At 41.0% G+C, this 17,159-nt stretch overlaps 1 protein-coding gene across 1 annotated transcript in view; it reads right to left on the reverse strand.

Moving 5' to 3' along the window:
- Positions 1 to 16,315, reverse strand: part of ASAH2 (N-acylsphingosine amidohydrolase 2) — a 77,229-nt gene extending 60,914 nt beyond the window's left edge. The window contains exons 1-6 of the mRNA XM_029201061.1: positions 16,189 to 16,315; positions 12,916 to 13,061; positions 11,307 to 11,456; positions 3,562 to 3,738; positions 2,162 to 2,289; positions 999 to 1,076 (exon numbers count right to left, since the gene is read on the reverse strand). Coding sequence (XP_029056894.1) covers positions 999 to 1,076; positions 2,162 to 2,289; positions 3,562 to 3,738; positions 11,307 to 11,456; positions 12,916 to 13,061; positions 16,189 to 16,315 — 806 coding nt within the window. The remainder of the gene's footprint in view (positions 1 to 998; positions 1,077 to 2,161; positions 2,290 to 3,561; positions 3,739 to 11,306; positions 11,457 to 12,915; positions 13,062 to 16,188) is intronic.
- Between the last annotated feature and the right edge of the window lie 844 nt (positions 16,316 to 17,159).

Here is a 17,159-nt window from a genome sequence, read left to right on the forward strand (position 1 = left end):
CCAACCCTAGTATCTGAACTGTGGGTCAGTCTGCAATGTTTTTCTTCACCTCGTATTACTTTCAAGTTACTTAATTTTATTCACATAGCAACTTTTACTTAGGTATTTTATAATCTCCCGGAAGACTCCTACCACCTTTAAGAACAGCTATTATCAACATTTAAGGACTCATTTTATCCCTCAATTTTAGAGTAAGAAAACTGAGACACAGCAGTTAAGTAACTTGACCAAAGTCACACAGCCACTAAGAATGAGAGCCCAGAATGAACACAAGCCATTTGACTCTTGCACCTACGTGCTATCATCCACTTCCTTAGGACAGTTCTGTGTCAGTTTGGAAGTCCACGGGTCAAGGTGTCTGAGACTGTTACCCACCCAGACAATTCCTGAGTCAGTTCAACCGCAGCAACCAAAATCACACATGAATGCAAATGCTTTCTTGTCAAAGAAAACAAAATTCATATGTATTCTTACGTATAAAATGGAGCTAAAATCTGTGCCAAGATGTAATTTTGCCTCATCTGCTTCCGTTAGGTGGTCTCGGTTCTGCTTTTATCACTAATTGGCATTGTCCTACATTAGACTTAATCCTTTCAGAAAAGTACAGGTAAATAACCTCAAACCCATAATCACTTGCTGGTTGGTCAGATTGTTTTCTCATTTCCAAGAGATCATTGTCTACCACGATATGAGATCTTGATACAGTAATAACCACTAGCATTTACTGAATCTATTATATGTCAGACGCTATGCTAAACTTCTTCACCCAGATCCCTCATTCACATAATCCTTTTATTAGTCCTGTTTTACAGGTGAGGAACTAAGCCCTGGGATGTTGAGAACGTTGCCTGAGGGCCCATGGCTGGACCCCAGATATGATTCAACCACTCAGCTTATTCTCAGCCTCTGCTGTCACTGTTCTGGTCTCTTTTTCCCCCCTGTAATTAAGGAAAATCATTCAAACAGAAATTTTTTTTTTTTTTAAGTAAATAGAGTACCTGATAAGACCCAGGTCGTCTCCGTTCAAATCTACCATTTTCAAGAGTACCATTTCCTTGTCTGTATTTGAAGAATACCTAGTCAGCAAAACAGAGGAACTTAGTGAGTTCGAGGTTAGAGCCTGGCCCTCATGTATGACCCCCTCAGCCAGAAGCTGACACAAAAACCAAAACCAAAATGACTCTCAGTAAGCAAGGCTCCCTGACACTCTAGTTCTACAAACTGCATCCAGGATCTCATTTCTCAGCTAAAGAAATGATTTGCAACTGTGAGCAAAGGGGCATTAGGTCAGCTAACTGGAGATGAAATATACATTTTTATGTAAAATATGCAATATTATATAGCATATGTTATTTCTTAAAAAAAGGTTTTGTCTTTGAAATATCTACTCATACTAAATTTTAGTGAAATCTCTTAAAAATAGCAGGGAATGTGCAAAATCAAAAGCATTCCTGACCTACAATTTAAAGGGTTCTTTTATGTCCTTTCAAGGGAAATCAGATTATATTTTCTAAAAATCAACTCCTTTGAAATCTTTTAAAAAATATAGAGACAAATATGAAATGTCAAGTGGTCAAGTTGAACTGCGATATTATTTTACTCTGCTATAGTAGCCAAGTACTTCTCTTCTGTCACAAACCTCGTTCATCACATAAAAAATTAAAAAATAATGGGCTTCCTTAGTTGTCCCATTCAATTATGCCAGTTTTATGTCTTGCTGGCATAATGTCTTATGTCTTGAAAGAGTTATTCATTAGTCGAACAAATATATGTTATGCACATTTTTATATTTTCCAGATGAGAAGCAGAGAACCCCTAAATTAAGATTTAAGTGGATCTCTAAATGTTACACAGCTAGGAAGTGATAAAGCTAAGATGAGACCACAGTTGTGCCTTCTTTGAAAGCCCAGAGTCCTTCAAACATTCACATCTGACTCCCACAACCAGCAAAGGGGGAAGACATGTGCATAGGCTGGTCTGTGCTTCTGCATTCTCTTTTTATTTCTGCTTGTCTTAGATTATCAGCATGTTTTTAAATTATTTCAGCTTTAATACCCTTTCAGGATCTCACCATACCCATCAAGTTACAACCCTGTTCTTAGATTTTGTTGCTGGTTCCTAAAGGAAACACATGATTTTATCTAGATAATCGTACCCTCACCTTGCTCTCTCTGACTGTGGATTCTGAAGGTACGAAGAAGGGCTTCGATTGATCTGTGCACCATCCACATTCCCTTTATTGATAAAGATTTTGCCTGGTTTCATATTTGCATGTGCTATCTCAATGCTCTATACGTTAAAAAAAAAAAAAAGTTGTAAAGTTAGAAATCCTGGTGGGCATTAAGACTTAGTTGATATAAACAGAAGAGCCCTGTGGAAAATTCCTTTTGTCTCCAACTTGTCCCTGCTATGGGATGAAAGCTGGAGAACCACAAAGCTGGTGTCATTCTGGGGGTAACAGACATGACCTTCAGGGTTGAGATGAGGAAATGCTGTTTATAGGGAACGACCTGAGTGTCTCAGGACTGCCAAGTCAGGAACTGTCTGCCATTTCAGATGGCCAAAATGGGAGACTTGACCGTACAACTCTCCATCCCCCTGCTCACACCCTCTAAGGCAGAGCTTTTCAAACTTTTTGGACTGAGAAATATAGTAATTGATATATTTTTCATCATAACTCAATACACATCAAGATATGTATCCTAAAACAAAAGTTCACAATACAAACTATACCCTGTGTGTCATGCATTATGTTATTTTCCAATCTCTTTTAGTTCCTTTCTTAAAGCTTATCACAACTTTATGAAATTGATTTCATAAAGCCATTCATAGACTGTTATTTGCTCTTTGAAAAACATTGTTGTAAAGACATTTCTTCCTTTGCCAGATGGATCCCTGGATTTGGGGGCAGCGGATGGTGGTAATTTTATGAGAAAAAGTAGGGAGGGACTAAACCTGAGAGACAAAGGAATGAAGAAAACATTAGCAAGGATTCTATGAGAGAAAATAATTACCTGGAAGACAGGAGAGAGTAGTAAAAGCTACCCAAACCAGGAATGGGAGAAGGGTTTGAGGGTATCAGTTCAGAGCCCCACGTCAGTCTAGAGCTGCAATAGAGGACTTGAGAAATGAGGGTGTGTGGTGTAAATTGGATCCCCTTCTATGCTCTTTGGGAAATACAAGGAAGGCTCGAAATTATTTGTGATTACTTTGAGTTCCTTGGTGGATTTCTTTTCAAGTGACTTTGTGCAGAGAACTGACTATGTGGGACCCTATAATTTATAAGGGTTAGATACAAAATGTTTTCTGTGTCTTTGGGTGACAGTATGAGGCTTACTGCCATAGAACCCTCTTCTCCCAATCAATCAGCGCCTCAGGACTAGCATCCCACAGCTCAGAACCAGAAGCTACAAGGGAGTCAAAAAGGAGAAAGGGAAGTAGGTGCTAAGACTGTGCTCAGACCGAGATCCTATAGGGACTCTCCGTATCATACCACACCACTCCTAAAACACTGTAAGCAATGCTAAAGAACATTGGGGTCCTCTGGGGTCCCTTGCCTACCTTCATGATGCCAGCAACCATGTACTCAAAAGTTCGATTGCTAAATCCTCCACTGGCAATCACAAATGTAGAGTACTGGAAATATCCTGCTGGAGCCGAGTGTGTGTGAGTACCACTCAGGATAACGTTGTCTCTTCTGTACATGGAGCCATATTTACTCTGCAGCCTGTTCAGGACCTTTAAGAAAGGAAAACAAAACAAAACAAAACTAAGAAGAGGAATAACATAGGAGCGTAGCCTGAGAAAAAGCGCTGATGGGTCTAACCACTGAGCCATATCAGTGACATCCCTGTCAAGTGACCTTTCACTCTATGCTTGAGTTTATCGTCTCAGTAACAGCAACATCAACAATAATTGCAGTCGCTAACATTTTATAGATTCTTGCTGTGTACGAGCACAATGCTAAGTATTACATACATCATGTCATTTAAAAATCTCTATAACACCACCAAGAGGTGGGTATTTTTAATCTTATCTTTTGCTGGAAACATTGACATGTACAGAAGTTAAATAGTTTGCCCACAGGTCTAATAAAGAGCAGAGTCAGAGTCTAGATCCAAGTCTAACTATACAACCAGTATTCTCACCTGCTCATTTCCAGACACTGTTCTAAGCACTAGGGACATATGAGGTCCCTATCCTGGAGAGGTTTTTATTCTAGTGAGGGAAAGATAAATAAATATGCAATATTATATTATACAGTGATAAACTCTATGAAGAAAAATATAGCTAGGTAAGGCAAAAGAACATGATAGGTGTTAGTGAGGAAAGATCTTCCCAAAGATGTTACCTTTCATCAGAGGCTTAACTGAAGAGAGCAAACTGGTCATGCAATACCAGGGGGGAAAGCATCTCAGGAGCAGTGCAAAGTCCTCTTTACTGCCTCACTTCCCAAAATGAAAAACTCAACATTCCCAGACACTTACACTTATTGGCCTGGGGAAGCCACCCGCTGTGACCTGAGGACACCCCAGCAATCCTGTGGAGAGGCCCATGTGGAAAGGAACCATCTTGTCAGCACTGACTTGCTAGCCGTTTGGTGAACAACCATAGAAGGTGACCCTTCAGACACAGGCAAGCTTCAAACAACCTCAGCCCCAGCCAACATCCAAGTTCAACCTCATGATACAAAAGTAATGATATGTGACTGTGGTTCTAATATGTCAGAATCAGCCAACCCAGCCATTCTAGGATTTCTAACCCACAAAAATCCTGAGCACTAATACATGATTATTGTTGTTTTAAGCCACTGAGTTTTCTGGATGACTTGCTGTACAGCAGTAGATACCTAATCCAAAGAGACTCAGTAAATGTTCATTGAATTAATCAATGAACATCCAGATGAATAATTAATGTTTTGGGGTGGTATAGACACATCAAGAAAACAAAAGAAAAAATTAGTGATGTTGCTGAGTAGCTTTTTTTTTTTGGTTGAAATGTCTGTTTTTTATTGAAGTATAGTTGACTTCAAAGGCTACATTAGTGCTGAATACCTATATCTGATTGTGCTTTAATCGACTGCAATCTAAAGTTTGGTATTACTGTGGTTTCTCTGTGGAAGATGCCTTGACTTCATGTCAAAAATTACTAAAATGTTCCAGCAAAAGTGTCAACCCCAGGCAACCTTCCTCAGTGTAAGATACTATCACCTAATACCAGGGACAATGACGGAAACTCATTTATGGCAGAGCTGGAAAATACTACTTATCTCATGCACTCAGTCCTATTCATGGATGGTTGCTATCCAAAGCAATGTGTTGAGAAGGATTCTGAATCCAAATCTGAGCTTAGCAAAAAAAGAGTGCCTTCTGGTGGGGGAGGGGGAGGCGTGCAGCATCTTAGTTCCCCAACCAGGGATCGAACCCACACCCCCTACAGTGGAAGCACAGAATCTTAACCACTAGACGGCCAGGGAAGTCCCAAAAGAGTGCCTTTTTTGATTAGCAATGCTGTCCACCTTGAGTATGATATAGGCAGTAGTATGTTGATAAACTGTTTCTCTGAAAGAAAAAAGAATAGCCCTCATTTGTATCATCTGTCAATTTCTGTGGCACAAATACACTCACCATAGTGAATTTCAAGCTACCAAAAGTTTAACCACTAACTCACAAAGTTCCTAAATATTTAACAATCAGCTCTCATGAGCTGGTACAAGCCAGTTCCAGCACACCAATGGTACATGAGGAAGCAGCAGCAACTGGTGTGCTATATACTGAAAATACATAAAGACATGCATTCAACCTCTTCTATTTTAGGTGAAGAGCTCCACCACCTTCATTCTAAGTCACGTGGTCATTGAATCAGGAAGGAGATCTTACAAACCATCTTCATGCCTCATTAACCTCTCCATGCCCCAAACACTGATTCCTAGGTTACCACATCCACATGAGCAACCATGTAATTACCAGGCAAATGTGGAAAGGAAATAGGATATAACTAGACCAACATTACCAGCCCACACTCTCCTTCCCAATAAGGTTCCATGTTCCTTCTGTTTGATCCTAACTCCAGCCCCAACTCTTCATCACTCTTACATATTCTTTCACACAGTAAATATTACTGCTTCATGAAAAAGAAATGTCTGTAGGGAGAAGGGGAAACAGTCAATGAATGGACACCATGAAAGCTTAACTAAAGTCAAAAGCTGATGTTCTTACAATTCTGTAACCAAGACAAGAAGGTCTTAGAAAAGAAGGAACTGCCAGTCAACTTTAGAGCTCCCTGTCCCACACATTTTTATTCCTAAAGAACTGTAACATTAGGATTTTTAGAATTCAGTGCATTTTTTCAGGTTTATGCAAGAATCAAGCTCCTGAAAACATAGAAATTATGAATCTTGAATTTTAAAACAAAAGAAAAAGACTACCAACAGCTTACAGAAATCTTATCCTAAACTACAGTCTCTGATATGAAGTCAGACATGTGGGACTTCTGGGGAAAAAGAAAAAAATTAAAAACTCAGTCATGTAATAACAATGCCTGCCAATAGCCATTATAAGTAGCATGTTTCCTACTTCATGAAAGGAGGGCTATTTTAACATAGAGCAAAGAAGTGACATTAATGTCTATCGCTCACTTCTTCAACTGCAGTTTCCATTCCATTTCCTATTGCTGACACTCTTGGGAACATGACATAGAAAGAGTTAGAAAAGTCATTCTGCTTTCCTGCCCTGCCTCACTGCTCAGGGATCTTCTTTAATCTTTATTCCATGCTGGAAATTTCAGCAATCTCAAAGCTGAGACAGAGAATCTGACTAAAACCAGGTGTTATGCAGGGAGATCAGCTCCGTGCTTTGTGACCACCTAGAGGGGTGGGATAGGGAGGGTGGGAGGGAGGGAGACGCAAGAGGGAAGAGATATGGGAACACATGTATATGTATAACGGATTCACTGTGTTATAAAGCAGAAACTAACACACCATTGTAAAGCAATTATACTCCAATAAAGATGTAAAAAAAAACAACAGGTGTTATAGTAAGTTTAATGGCACTAGTTTAGTTACATTTATTTTTCACACTTTCCCCTTGGATTAACTTGGGATAAGTAAGTGGGTTCATTTATAGGTCTTTCCTCTGGGTCTCAGATTGTAAGGGGAAGTAAAAATAGGAGGAGATGGTTAAATGGTGCCCAGTATTAACTTCATAGTGGTCTACAACCCAATACATTAACCTGCTATCCCCTCCACACTCCACCCCAAAGTGTCTGTTTTGACTCTATTTCTACTTAATGACCTCACCATTTCCTAATCAGAACCATTTTTGATTCCTCAGAAAAACAGTATAGTGCTATGGTAATGAGCATGTGCTCTGGCAGGAAGATGTCAATGTCTGAATCCCACCTCGGACAGTTCCTAGCTGCGTACACTTGGACAAGTTACTTGGTCCTCTGCAACTCAGTTTCCCAGTCTGTCAAATGACATAATAATAGTACCTCCCTCATACAGTTGTTTGGAGGATTAAATGAATTAATATATATGAAGCACTTAGACCAATACCTGACTCGTCACAGGAACTATGTCAAGTGTTAGCTTTTATGCCAATTCATCCCCAAATCTCATTAGCATTTAATTTGACTTTTTACCACCATATAGTCTCACTGCTGTCCCATTGGTTTAAAACTTTTAGGCCAGCATTACATAGTATAGGGGAAGTGGCCAGGTAAAGTTTAAATCCCTCCTGCAATGCTAGTTTCCCTTTCTAGTTCTTTCAGCCTTTTAACACCTTGTAAAATTCCCCCATATTAAATCCCCTGTTTGAAATGCCTAGTGTGATTACTGTTTTCCCAACTGGACTCTTATCAATAGAGCCTTGATGCTAATTTAAGGAATCTGCCAATTTGTGTCTTCACCGCTAGCTCTAGTCTATCACAATCCACCTCGAACATCACTGTCTGATGAATCATCCTAAAGCACAGTTGTCTTTGCATCACTCCTCCACGCAAAAGTTTTCTAAGAATCCCCATCACCCACAGAATTAAAAGCAACCTGGCATCCCAGGACCCTACAAATTATGACCAACACACCTTCCAGGTACACCTCCAATTACATGCCTACATGTGTCCTAACAGAACTAATCTGTCTCTTCAAATACATCTACACTTCTCCCTTGTGCCTCTCTGTGTCCATGTTGTCCCCTCGATTTGATAGCTCTTCCTCCCCATGTCAACCATTTAAAATTCTCCCCATTCAAGTGTCACTTCCACTTTGAATTTTCCTCTAGTTTCCATTTCCTGAATCCCTGTGTTGTACTTTTAAAGTACTGTATGTCCACAAATTCTTCAATACCCCTGGCTTCAAGAGGTGAAGTATAACTCTCCCACCTGTGAGTGTGAACTAGACTTGGTGACTTGCTTCTAAGGATAGAACAGGGTGAAAGTGACGGTGTGCATCTTCTGAGCCTGGGTTATGAAAGGCACTGTGGTTTCTTCCCTGCTCTTTTTTTTTAAAAATTAAAGTATAGTGGATGTACCATATTACATAAGTTACAGGCATACAATATGGTGATTCACAATTTTTAAAGGTTATGCTCCATGTATAGTTATTATAAAAGATTGGCTATATTCCGTGTTGTACAATATATCCTTGTAGCTTATTTTATACATAATAATTTATACCTCTTAATCCCCTAACCCTATATTACCCCTCCCCTCTTCTCTCTCCCCACTGGTAACCACTAATTTGTTCTCTATATCTGAGTCTGTTTCTTTTTTGTTATATTCACTAGTTTGTTCTATTTTTTAGATTCCACATACAAGTGATATCATACAGTATTTGTCTTTCTGACTTATCTCACTTAGCATAATACCTTTCAAGTCCATCCATGTTGTTACAAATGGCAAAATTTCATTCTTTTTATGGCTGAGTAGTATTCCATTGTATATATGTATATACACCACAGCTTCTTTATCCATTCATCTATTGATGAACACCTAGGTTGCTTCCACATCTTGGCAGCTGTAAATAATACTGCTATGAACATGGGGGTGCATATATCTTTTCATATTAGTGTTTTCATTTTTTTCAGATATATACCCAGGAGTGGAATTTCTGGGTCATATGGTAGTTCTATTTTTAATTTTTTGAGACACCTCCATACTATTTTCCACAGTGGCTACACAAATTTACATTCCAACCAATATGTATGTGGGTTCCCATATCCTCGCCAGTGTTTGTTATTTGTGTTCTTTTTGATGATAGCCATTTTGACAGGTGTGAGGTAATATCACAGTGTAGTTTTGATTTGCATTTCCCTGATGATCAGTGATGTTGAGCATCTTTTCATGTGCATGTCCTCTTTGGCAAAATGTCTATTCAGGTCCTCGGACCATTTTTTAATCAGGTTGTTTGTGGTTTTTTGATGTTGAGTTGTATGAACTGTTTATATATTTTGGATATTCACATCTTATCGGTCATATCATTTGCAAATATTTCCACTGACAAAACGAAAAGACAACCTACTGAGTGGGCGAAAATCCCTGCTCTTTCCTTTAAGTTACACACTATGAGGGAAGCCAGCAGCTCTGTCATGAGGATATGGACAGTGGGGGAACTGTCAGTAGCCACATGAGTGAATCACCTTGGAAGTGGATCTTTTAGCCCTAGTCAAACCTTCAGATGACTGCAGCCTTTGCCAGCATCTTGACTGCAAGCTACCCTAAGTCATAACCACCTAGCTAAGCCAGTTCTGAATTCCTCACCAACAGAAGTGTGAGATAAAACAACAAATATTAATTAAGTCCCTATTTCGGGGGGGGGCTATTTATTACTCATGAATAGGTAACTAATACATCACTGTCCTTTATTCCAGTAAATTATAGTTATTTGCATATTTCTGGTACAATCCTTCCTCCAATCCCCTAACTAGGTACTGAGCTCATAGGAACATGTGTTATGACTCACTTAGCTGTGTGCCCCTGAAGTGCCTAACAAAGTGTCTTGCAAAAAGCAGGTGATCAATGCTCTCCAAGATAATAGAATGACCTCACTTTTAAGAATGTAGGCTCTGGTGTCAGGCATATATGTGTTCAGAACCCAGCTCTACCTTCTTCTAACTGTGTGAACTTGGGAAAGTTACTTAACCTTCTCTAAGACTCAGTCTCCTTACCTGCAAAATGGGGATAACAACAGGCTGGCCTCACAGTTTTGTTGTCAGTGTAGGTGAGGGGAAAGTACTTAATCCTCTGCTCCTTATGTTTCCATAGATGGGAGAGACTTACATTCTACTCCTCGTGAGGGGGTGACATTAGAGAAATGCTTTTAGGCCCTCTCATCATCCCTCTCCCTGGCCCCTTCACACCGCAGGAGGAGAAAGTGTTTATTTGGTGAGGTTGATAGAACATGACACTGAATAATGGACATTTAATGGTCATTATTCTAGATGTTCCAGACTCTCCTCTTTCTCACATTTGTAAGTATGTGAGCAGATACTAAGAATACACTTTCTTTCTGTGACCTTATCCCTGCAGAAAATATAACCAGATCAGGGTCTAGAAATTGGCTGAGAGAGAGACACCTGGAAGTCCATGTGTCTATAACTATTTCTCTCTCCCTCCCCACCCGCTCTCTGCATCTTACAAGCTGCCTGTCCAGGACCTCCTATGCACCTTTCTGCTAAGCTCAACTTTCCCCACAGGTGGGTTACATGGTCAAAATTGGCAGAAAAAATCATAGAAAAGCCTGCCATATTCTACAATACAGTTTAGAGTTTAAGAGCGCTAATGTTGTATTCTTTTAAAATGTTATTATGGAAAAGTTCAAACATGTACAAAAATCATCAGAATAGTATAATGAAACCCCCATGTGCTTTCACCCAACTTCAGCAATTTACGGCCAACCTCATTTCAGAGTTGCTTTTTAATTCTCTTTAATTCCTTGCATCTATTCTTAATTGTCTAAAAACTTGAAGGGAGGGTTAGTGATTAATTGGCACCCTCAGACTTCTAACAAGGAGGATTACAAGAGCGTGTATGTGAAAGTCACTGGGACATAATAAGCTTGCAAAAAAATTAGCATTAATAATGACGGTGAGCCATCAGCAGAATGGAAAGCAAGCTCTGACCAAGATTACTTGGAGTGGAATGAAGCTCATTCTCCCCATTCGATCATCTGCTGGATTGTCAAGAGCTTATAACCTTGAGGGTAGTAGAAACTCACTGGATGTGAAACCAGGAGAGCTTAGTTACTGTCACGTTCACCTGCAGACTTTGCCTTTAAATCACGTCATCTCTTTCCCACCTCAATCACTTACCTCCAGCCTGAGTCGTTGGGACACCATGCCGATCTCAATGCTGACAAACAGTACTCGACTGGACTCATCTGGTTCCGCCAAGATGAACGCACGACTGTACAACCTTGTGAGGATGCCTTGTGCATTCTGGCCAGTTTTGCTGTAGCCCATCTAAAGAGGAAGAGAGAATCAGCTCCACTCCTTCTCACCCCCCTGTTACCAGAAACCAGGCACAACCATACAAGAATAGACTACTTAGGAAAGGCAAAGAAATACAATCCACATGACACTGTGGCTCCGAGTGAGACAGGATATGTGTTTTCAAGAGTAAAGCCAACATCACAAAACAGGCTTTACTCTTCTGTGCAGAAAAAGGCAAAGTAGTTGTTGGGTTGGCAGTAGCTATTCACTGGCCTGTGGGCAAGGAGGGAGCTGGTGTGACTCAGGAATTCCATCACGATGCTGGAGACCTTTCATGGCTTTTCTGTTCTTTGAAACAGGACCGTTTCTCCAGCCTATCTAAGGTACTAGAGAAGAAATCGCTGCCCAGCCATCATTCCACATTCCCAGGAATACCCTGAAGACTGGAGGCCCCTTCACTTTGGTTGTTTGGCATGTGATTTTTTTTTTTTTTTTTCCTGAAGAAAATGGTTTCCTTATGACTAAGTAATCCGTATTGAGGGTGCCTCACCCTGGCTTTTATCATGTTGTCCCTCCCTCAGCCAAGTCAAATCAAATACACCTATCTTAAAGCCCCTATCTCACCATGTCATAAAGCCCGCCCATAAAAGCTGCACCCAGGTCTCCAGCATGGTCCCTCTACTGCTTGTTTTACCTCTCATGTGAGTGGTCATTTAAGGTTTACATTCCAGAGTCACTTTTCAGAACAGACAACAGGGAATAATTCCTAGAATCTAAAGATTATTTGGTAGGAGAGAGAAAAATCCCATCAGGCAACCTCCTGCTCTGGTTACCTAGCGAAGGGTGGCTAGAAATGTGTGTCTACCATCACAGCCCGGAAGTTGCATGCCAGCAGCCCATAGCCACAACTGATCCAGAGAAGTGTTTTACTTGGCTAACACACTGCTGGCCCACATTAGATTTCCAGTTTTAACTAGAGTTGCTTCCATTTTCCAATGGAGAGACTTAAATCCTCAGATCTTCAATCCATAAATATTCTGGCTTCTCTTGAAAAAACTGTAAGGTAGGGCAGCCCTAGATCCACACTCTTACATGGGAACAATCAGCTAAAGCCATGCAACTTTCTACTTGTACCACAGTCACCACCACTTTCTATTGCCCCCCAAAAAACTGAGGATTTCCTAGACATTTATCATCTTACACTGGCCTTCTTTGGTCATTTATGGTACCGGCCCATCCCCTGTAGTATTGGAGTTCGTCCGCCTTGCCACTTCCACTCACAAAAAAGGCCAATTGAGTTTACAAGGGAGTTGTGGTTAAATAAAAGGTCCCCTCTTCCTCATAGTACAATATCCATGATGTTAGACAGCAGTGAAGTCAATAAAAAGTGAGAAGGAGATTATGACATAATATTTAGGAATAAATACAGGGTGCAAAATAATAAAGTTACCTGTTTCACAGTCTCCTCAAGGTCCCATGATTTACCTACCAAAATGATATCTGCTACTTGGCCCGTGCAGTCAGCTCGCCCAACACCAATATGGTAGCCACTGAAGTTCTGAAATAGAGTAGGCTCTGGGGTGCTGGGTGTTGGAGATGCCTGGATGGCTGTGGGGCCTTGGGTGGCTGGAAAACCTGAATCAAAAAAAAATAAGATATTTAAGAAACAACATTTCAGCCCATGCATTTGTCGGCATCACTTAGAACACACAGATTCGGGTTCCTAAGGATGAATCTTTGTATATTCTCTTACATCTAACATACACGGTGAGAAACATCTCAGGAACATGTTTTATAGCGTAATCCCAAGGAGGATCTTTTTCACGGAGTGGAGATGTTTCAGCCTAACAGTCAAGCTCTCTGTCAAATGTCCTTCAACTTCTCCTCACAAGCCGTTCCTGTCTAACCTGTCACTCTTCATTCACTCACCCTGCACTTCTATTCCAGCCAAACAAATCAGGTGCCAGGTTCCTGGCACACAGCCCACTAAATCCAGCCTCTGGGGATTTGTGTCTACCACTCTCTCCATCCAGAGACCTTACCCCTTTCTGGTCCCTCAATCAGTCTCCTCTACCCCTTCAGAGTAGGTGTAGTTCCATCACAGCCAGATCCAGCTTAACCCCTCACCTTCAGGATGCCACCCCAGCTGTCTCTACCCTGCTCTTATCCTCCTCGACCTTCTAAATCTTCTATTCTTAATGCAACCTAGATCACTGTACACTAGTTAACATAGTCCTGCTTTATTTTAATTATTCTCATATCACCTATATGTATGCATAATGTATTCTACATCAACATCACACACACACACGAATATCAAAGGATGCAGAATGGGATAGAGACTAAAAGAGCAAGTGCCAGAAACAGCCCGGGTTTGAAAACTAACTCTATCATTTACTAGCTGAACAAATAACTTAACCTGTTTTACCTCAACTTTTCTCATCTATGAAGAAAAGTAACATTACTTTCTCATAACAAGAAGATAATAATACCCTACTTCCGAGGGTTGATTGACAATAAATATGTTAATACATATTCAAAATTTAAAACGATGGCTGGCATATAGATTTGTTTTTTTGTGTGTTTTTACATATTTAGACATCTTACTTACATATTTTATTTGTTTGTTTCCACCCCAGACAACAGCCAGGGGTGGCCAAGGCAACACATGTCAGTGTCACAGTGCATTAGTGGTCAGAAAGTATTTAGGCAAGAGATTAACAGAAGACTTCTTCTGGGTTCCAGAATTTTGGAGCTCAAGGAAGTTTAGAGATCACATAATCCAATCTCCTCCATTTTACGTATAAGAAAACTGAAACCCAGAGAAATGACTTAAGCGAGATTTCACGGAGAGCATGATGAATCAGGCGCCTAGCCCAGATCCTCCAACTCAGAATCTGCAGCTCTCTCATCCACATTCTAAGTGTAGTTAGAGTTCATGTTTTCCCATCCCCAAGCCCACGTTTTCTACAAGACATCAAGTATTGCAAGGAAGGAATCAGGCACCTTTGTTATTGCCTCATTTGTTCCAATGTAGGAATGTAGTGCCAACCAACGCCAAATCTAGTCATATAGCCAAAGGATTCTTTTCGATCTCAGAGACTCAGATCTGTAAAGCAGTACTAAGGCTAGCACCTACCTTTATGGGAGTTTGTGAGGATTAAATGAGAAATTTACATAGAATGTTTACCATAGTGCTTGACACAAAGTAACCATTCAATAAATAGCAACTTCTACTATGAAAATAGTGACTGTAATTATTAATTAGCTCCCTGAGCCTCAGGCTCTGGATTCTCCAATTTTAAAAGAGAAAACTAAGTCCTATGCATCCTTTCATTTCTAGCAGTCTAAAACCCATTCTGCCCGCTCCCAGAAAAGAGGATCTCTGTTTCTTTTCAGTGAATTCAAAACATGGGGACAGGGACTTCCCTGGTGGTTCAGTGGTAAAGAATCCACCTTACAATGCAGGGGACACGGGATCGATCCCTGGTCAGGGACTTAAGATCCCATATGCCGTGGGGCCACTAAGCCCACGCGCCACAACTACTGAGCTCACATGCCTCAGCTACAGCCTGCGTGCCGCAAACTACAGAGCCCAAGCACTTTGGAACCCACGCGCCACAACTAGAGAGAGAAAACCCGCACTCCACCACTAGAGAGAAGCCCGCGCACCACAACGAAGAGCCCGCACGCTGCAACGAAAGATCCTGCATGCCTCAATGAAGATCCTGCATGCCTCAATGAAGATCCTGTGTGCCACAATGAAGACCCAACACAGCCAAAAATAAATAAAATAAATAATAAATAAGTCTTTAAACAAAAAAACATAGGGACAGGTAGAGAATACATTAGAAAAGAGAAGAGCCCACAAAAGAGAAAACCAAGGTGAACAATGTTGCCTCTCCTTCTCCATTGGGCCTGTGGCCAGCCCTCCCTTTACTTTGGTGAAAGCATTCAGTCCCCACCTGTCTTCCCTACTGTTTATCAGGTATATAACCTATCATCAAAGGAGAGCCTCCCATGGACGCGATATTGCCTGTAAATTTAGCCTAGGTGGTTTTCAAAAACTAAGTTAATTTCAAACATTTAAAAAAAAAATCAGGAAAAAACAACCCCAGATGTCTAAACCGCCTCCCCCAATTTCCAGCTTCCCTTGAAAACTCAGAAGGGCTGAGTCGATGTGACATCATGACGAAAAACAGCTGGCACTCAGGAGGGCCCGTGGACCCTCTTCCCCAGAGAGACACCTGTCCCCACCCTGGGCCGTGTCCCCCACCCCATTTACGGAACTTGATTGGCCCTCATGCAATTTGAGTTCAAGATCCCCTTCTCTAAAGCTTTCACAGACTAATTGACATTCAGTGGGTCTTTCCTTCTCCTTTTGCCCCCCACCCCCTAGAGAAGATGATGCCAGAAAGGAGGCAAAGAGAAAAAGAAGAGGCTCAGGGTAAAAGCTCACATTACTGGGCCTTGAAGAATCCTGAGCTGTACTTAGATCAGTGGAAAAGTGAGACAAATAAGTACATGTCAGAATGCAGCACTGGCTATTTGGGCCAAAAGTAAACTTGATAAAAATTGCTATCAATGCATAAAGGGCAACTAAGGTAAAGGTTAGATAACCATCCCAGGCTGCTGAAGTACACATTGAACTGCCCTGTTATCAGCATTATCAGCAGACACTGTTTCTTGCCTTGATGTCCCCCAAAATGAAGAAATTTCCTACAGGCTGGGAATAGCATACAAGAGAACCCATGATACTTGCCTGTGTGATTTTCAATGGTCCCGCTGGTGACGAACAACAGGCTGAGAAGAGCCACCGTGATCCCTGTCATCATCACAAAGAGGAAAATCAGGACTATCTCTAACGTGGAAAAGGTACGTTTGGCCATTTCTCCTGAGGAAAAGCAGAGAAAGAAGAACAACTGCGGAAGAGACAGAAAAAAGACAGAATAACAAATTAAAATACACATGCTTCAAGCTGTCCGAGGCTAAGATGTCTTAGCTCTTTCATATGAATAGACTATACCAAGAATGCCAAGTACAGGGCATACTTGCCACTAGGCCCATATCCCAAGCCTGTGGAAGAAAAGACCAGTCAATTGCAGCGCTCCTTGATGAATTCACATGGGGTTTCCAAACGCTTCTCAGCACAGTGCTCATGCTGGAAGCCACCACCCATCATTTGGCATTGGCAGCTAAGCTAAAACCTATCTGTATTCCTTGGATACATCATACTGCTTTCATTTATAGCAGTGATGCTCTCTGTACATGGGTCTAGATTGGAGCATTTCTGTCAACAGGGATAACTGATGTACCCACACGGCTTGTACTTGTGAGAAAGCTTGCTGGGGTTAGGGCTTTACTTTGTGGCCATGGACTAAGTATCTTGTCCACAAGGAGGTGAAACGGACCTTTGGCCTTTAAACTCCCTGTTCTAACTTTCAATTACTACCTGAATAGAAAAGGGCATGGAAAAGGAGATTGGCATCTCTGATCTCAAGCCAGGCATTTGTAAAATTTCCCTCTTCAGTGGTCAGGAGGATCCCACATATTCTGCAAACCCCATGTTGAAGTATGAGGATAAAGACAATGGCCCTTGTGTGCTACAAAAGCAGAAAATGTCCTTACAGATTCCTTAAGATATTTTTGGAGTAGAATTCATCATAACTCAGAGGGACTACAGAAGCTGAAAACTCACATAATGTAGCATGAGAAAGGATAATATGATGGTTA

The sequence above is a fragment of the Monodon monoceros genome, unplaced genomic scaffold (assembly GCF_005190385.1).
Source record: "Monodon monoceros isolate NGI ecotype Baffin Bay Population unplaced genomic scaffold, NGI_Narwhal_1 Super_Scaffold_4, whole genome shotgun sequence".
Taxonomy (NCBI): domain Eukaryota; kingdom Metazoa; phylum Chordata; class Mammalia; order Artiodactyla; family Monodontidae; genus Monodon; species Monodon monoceros.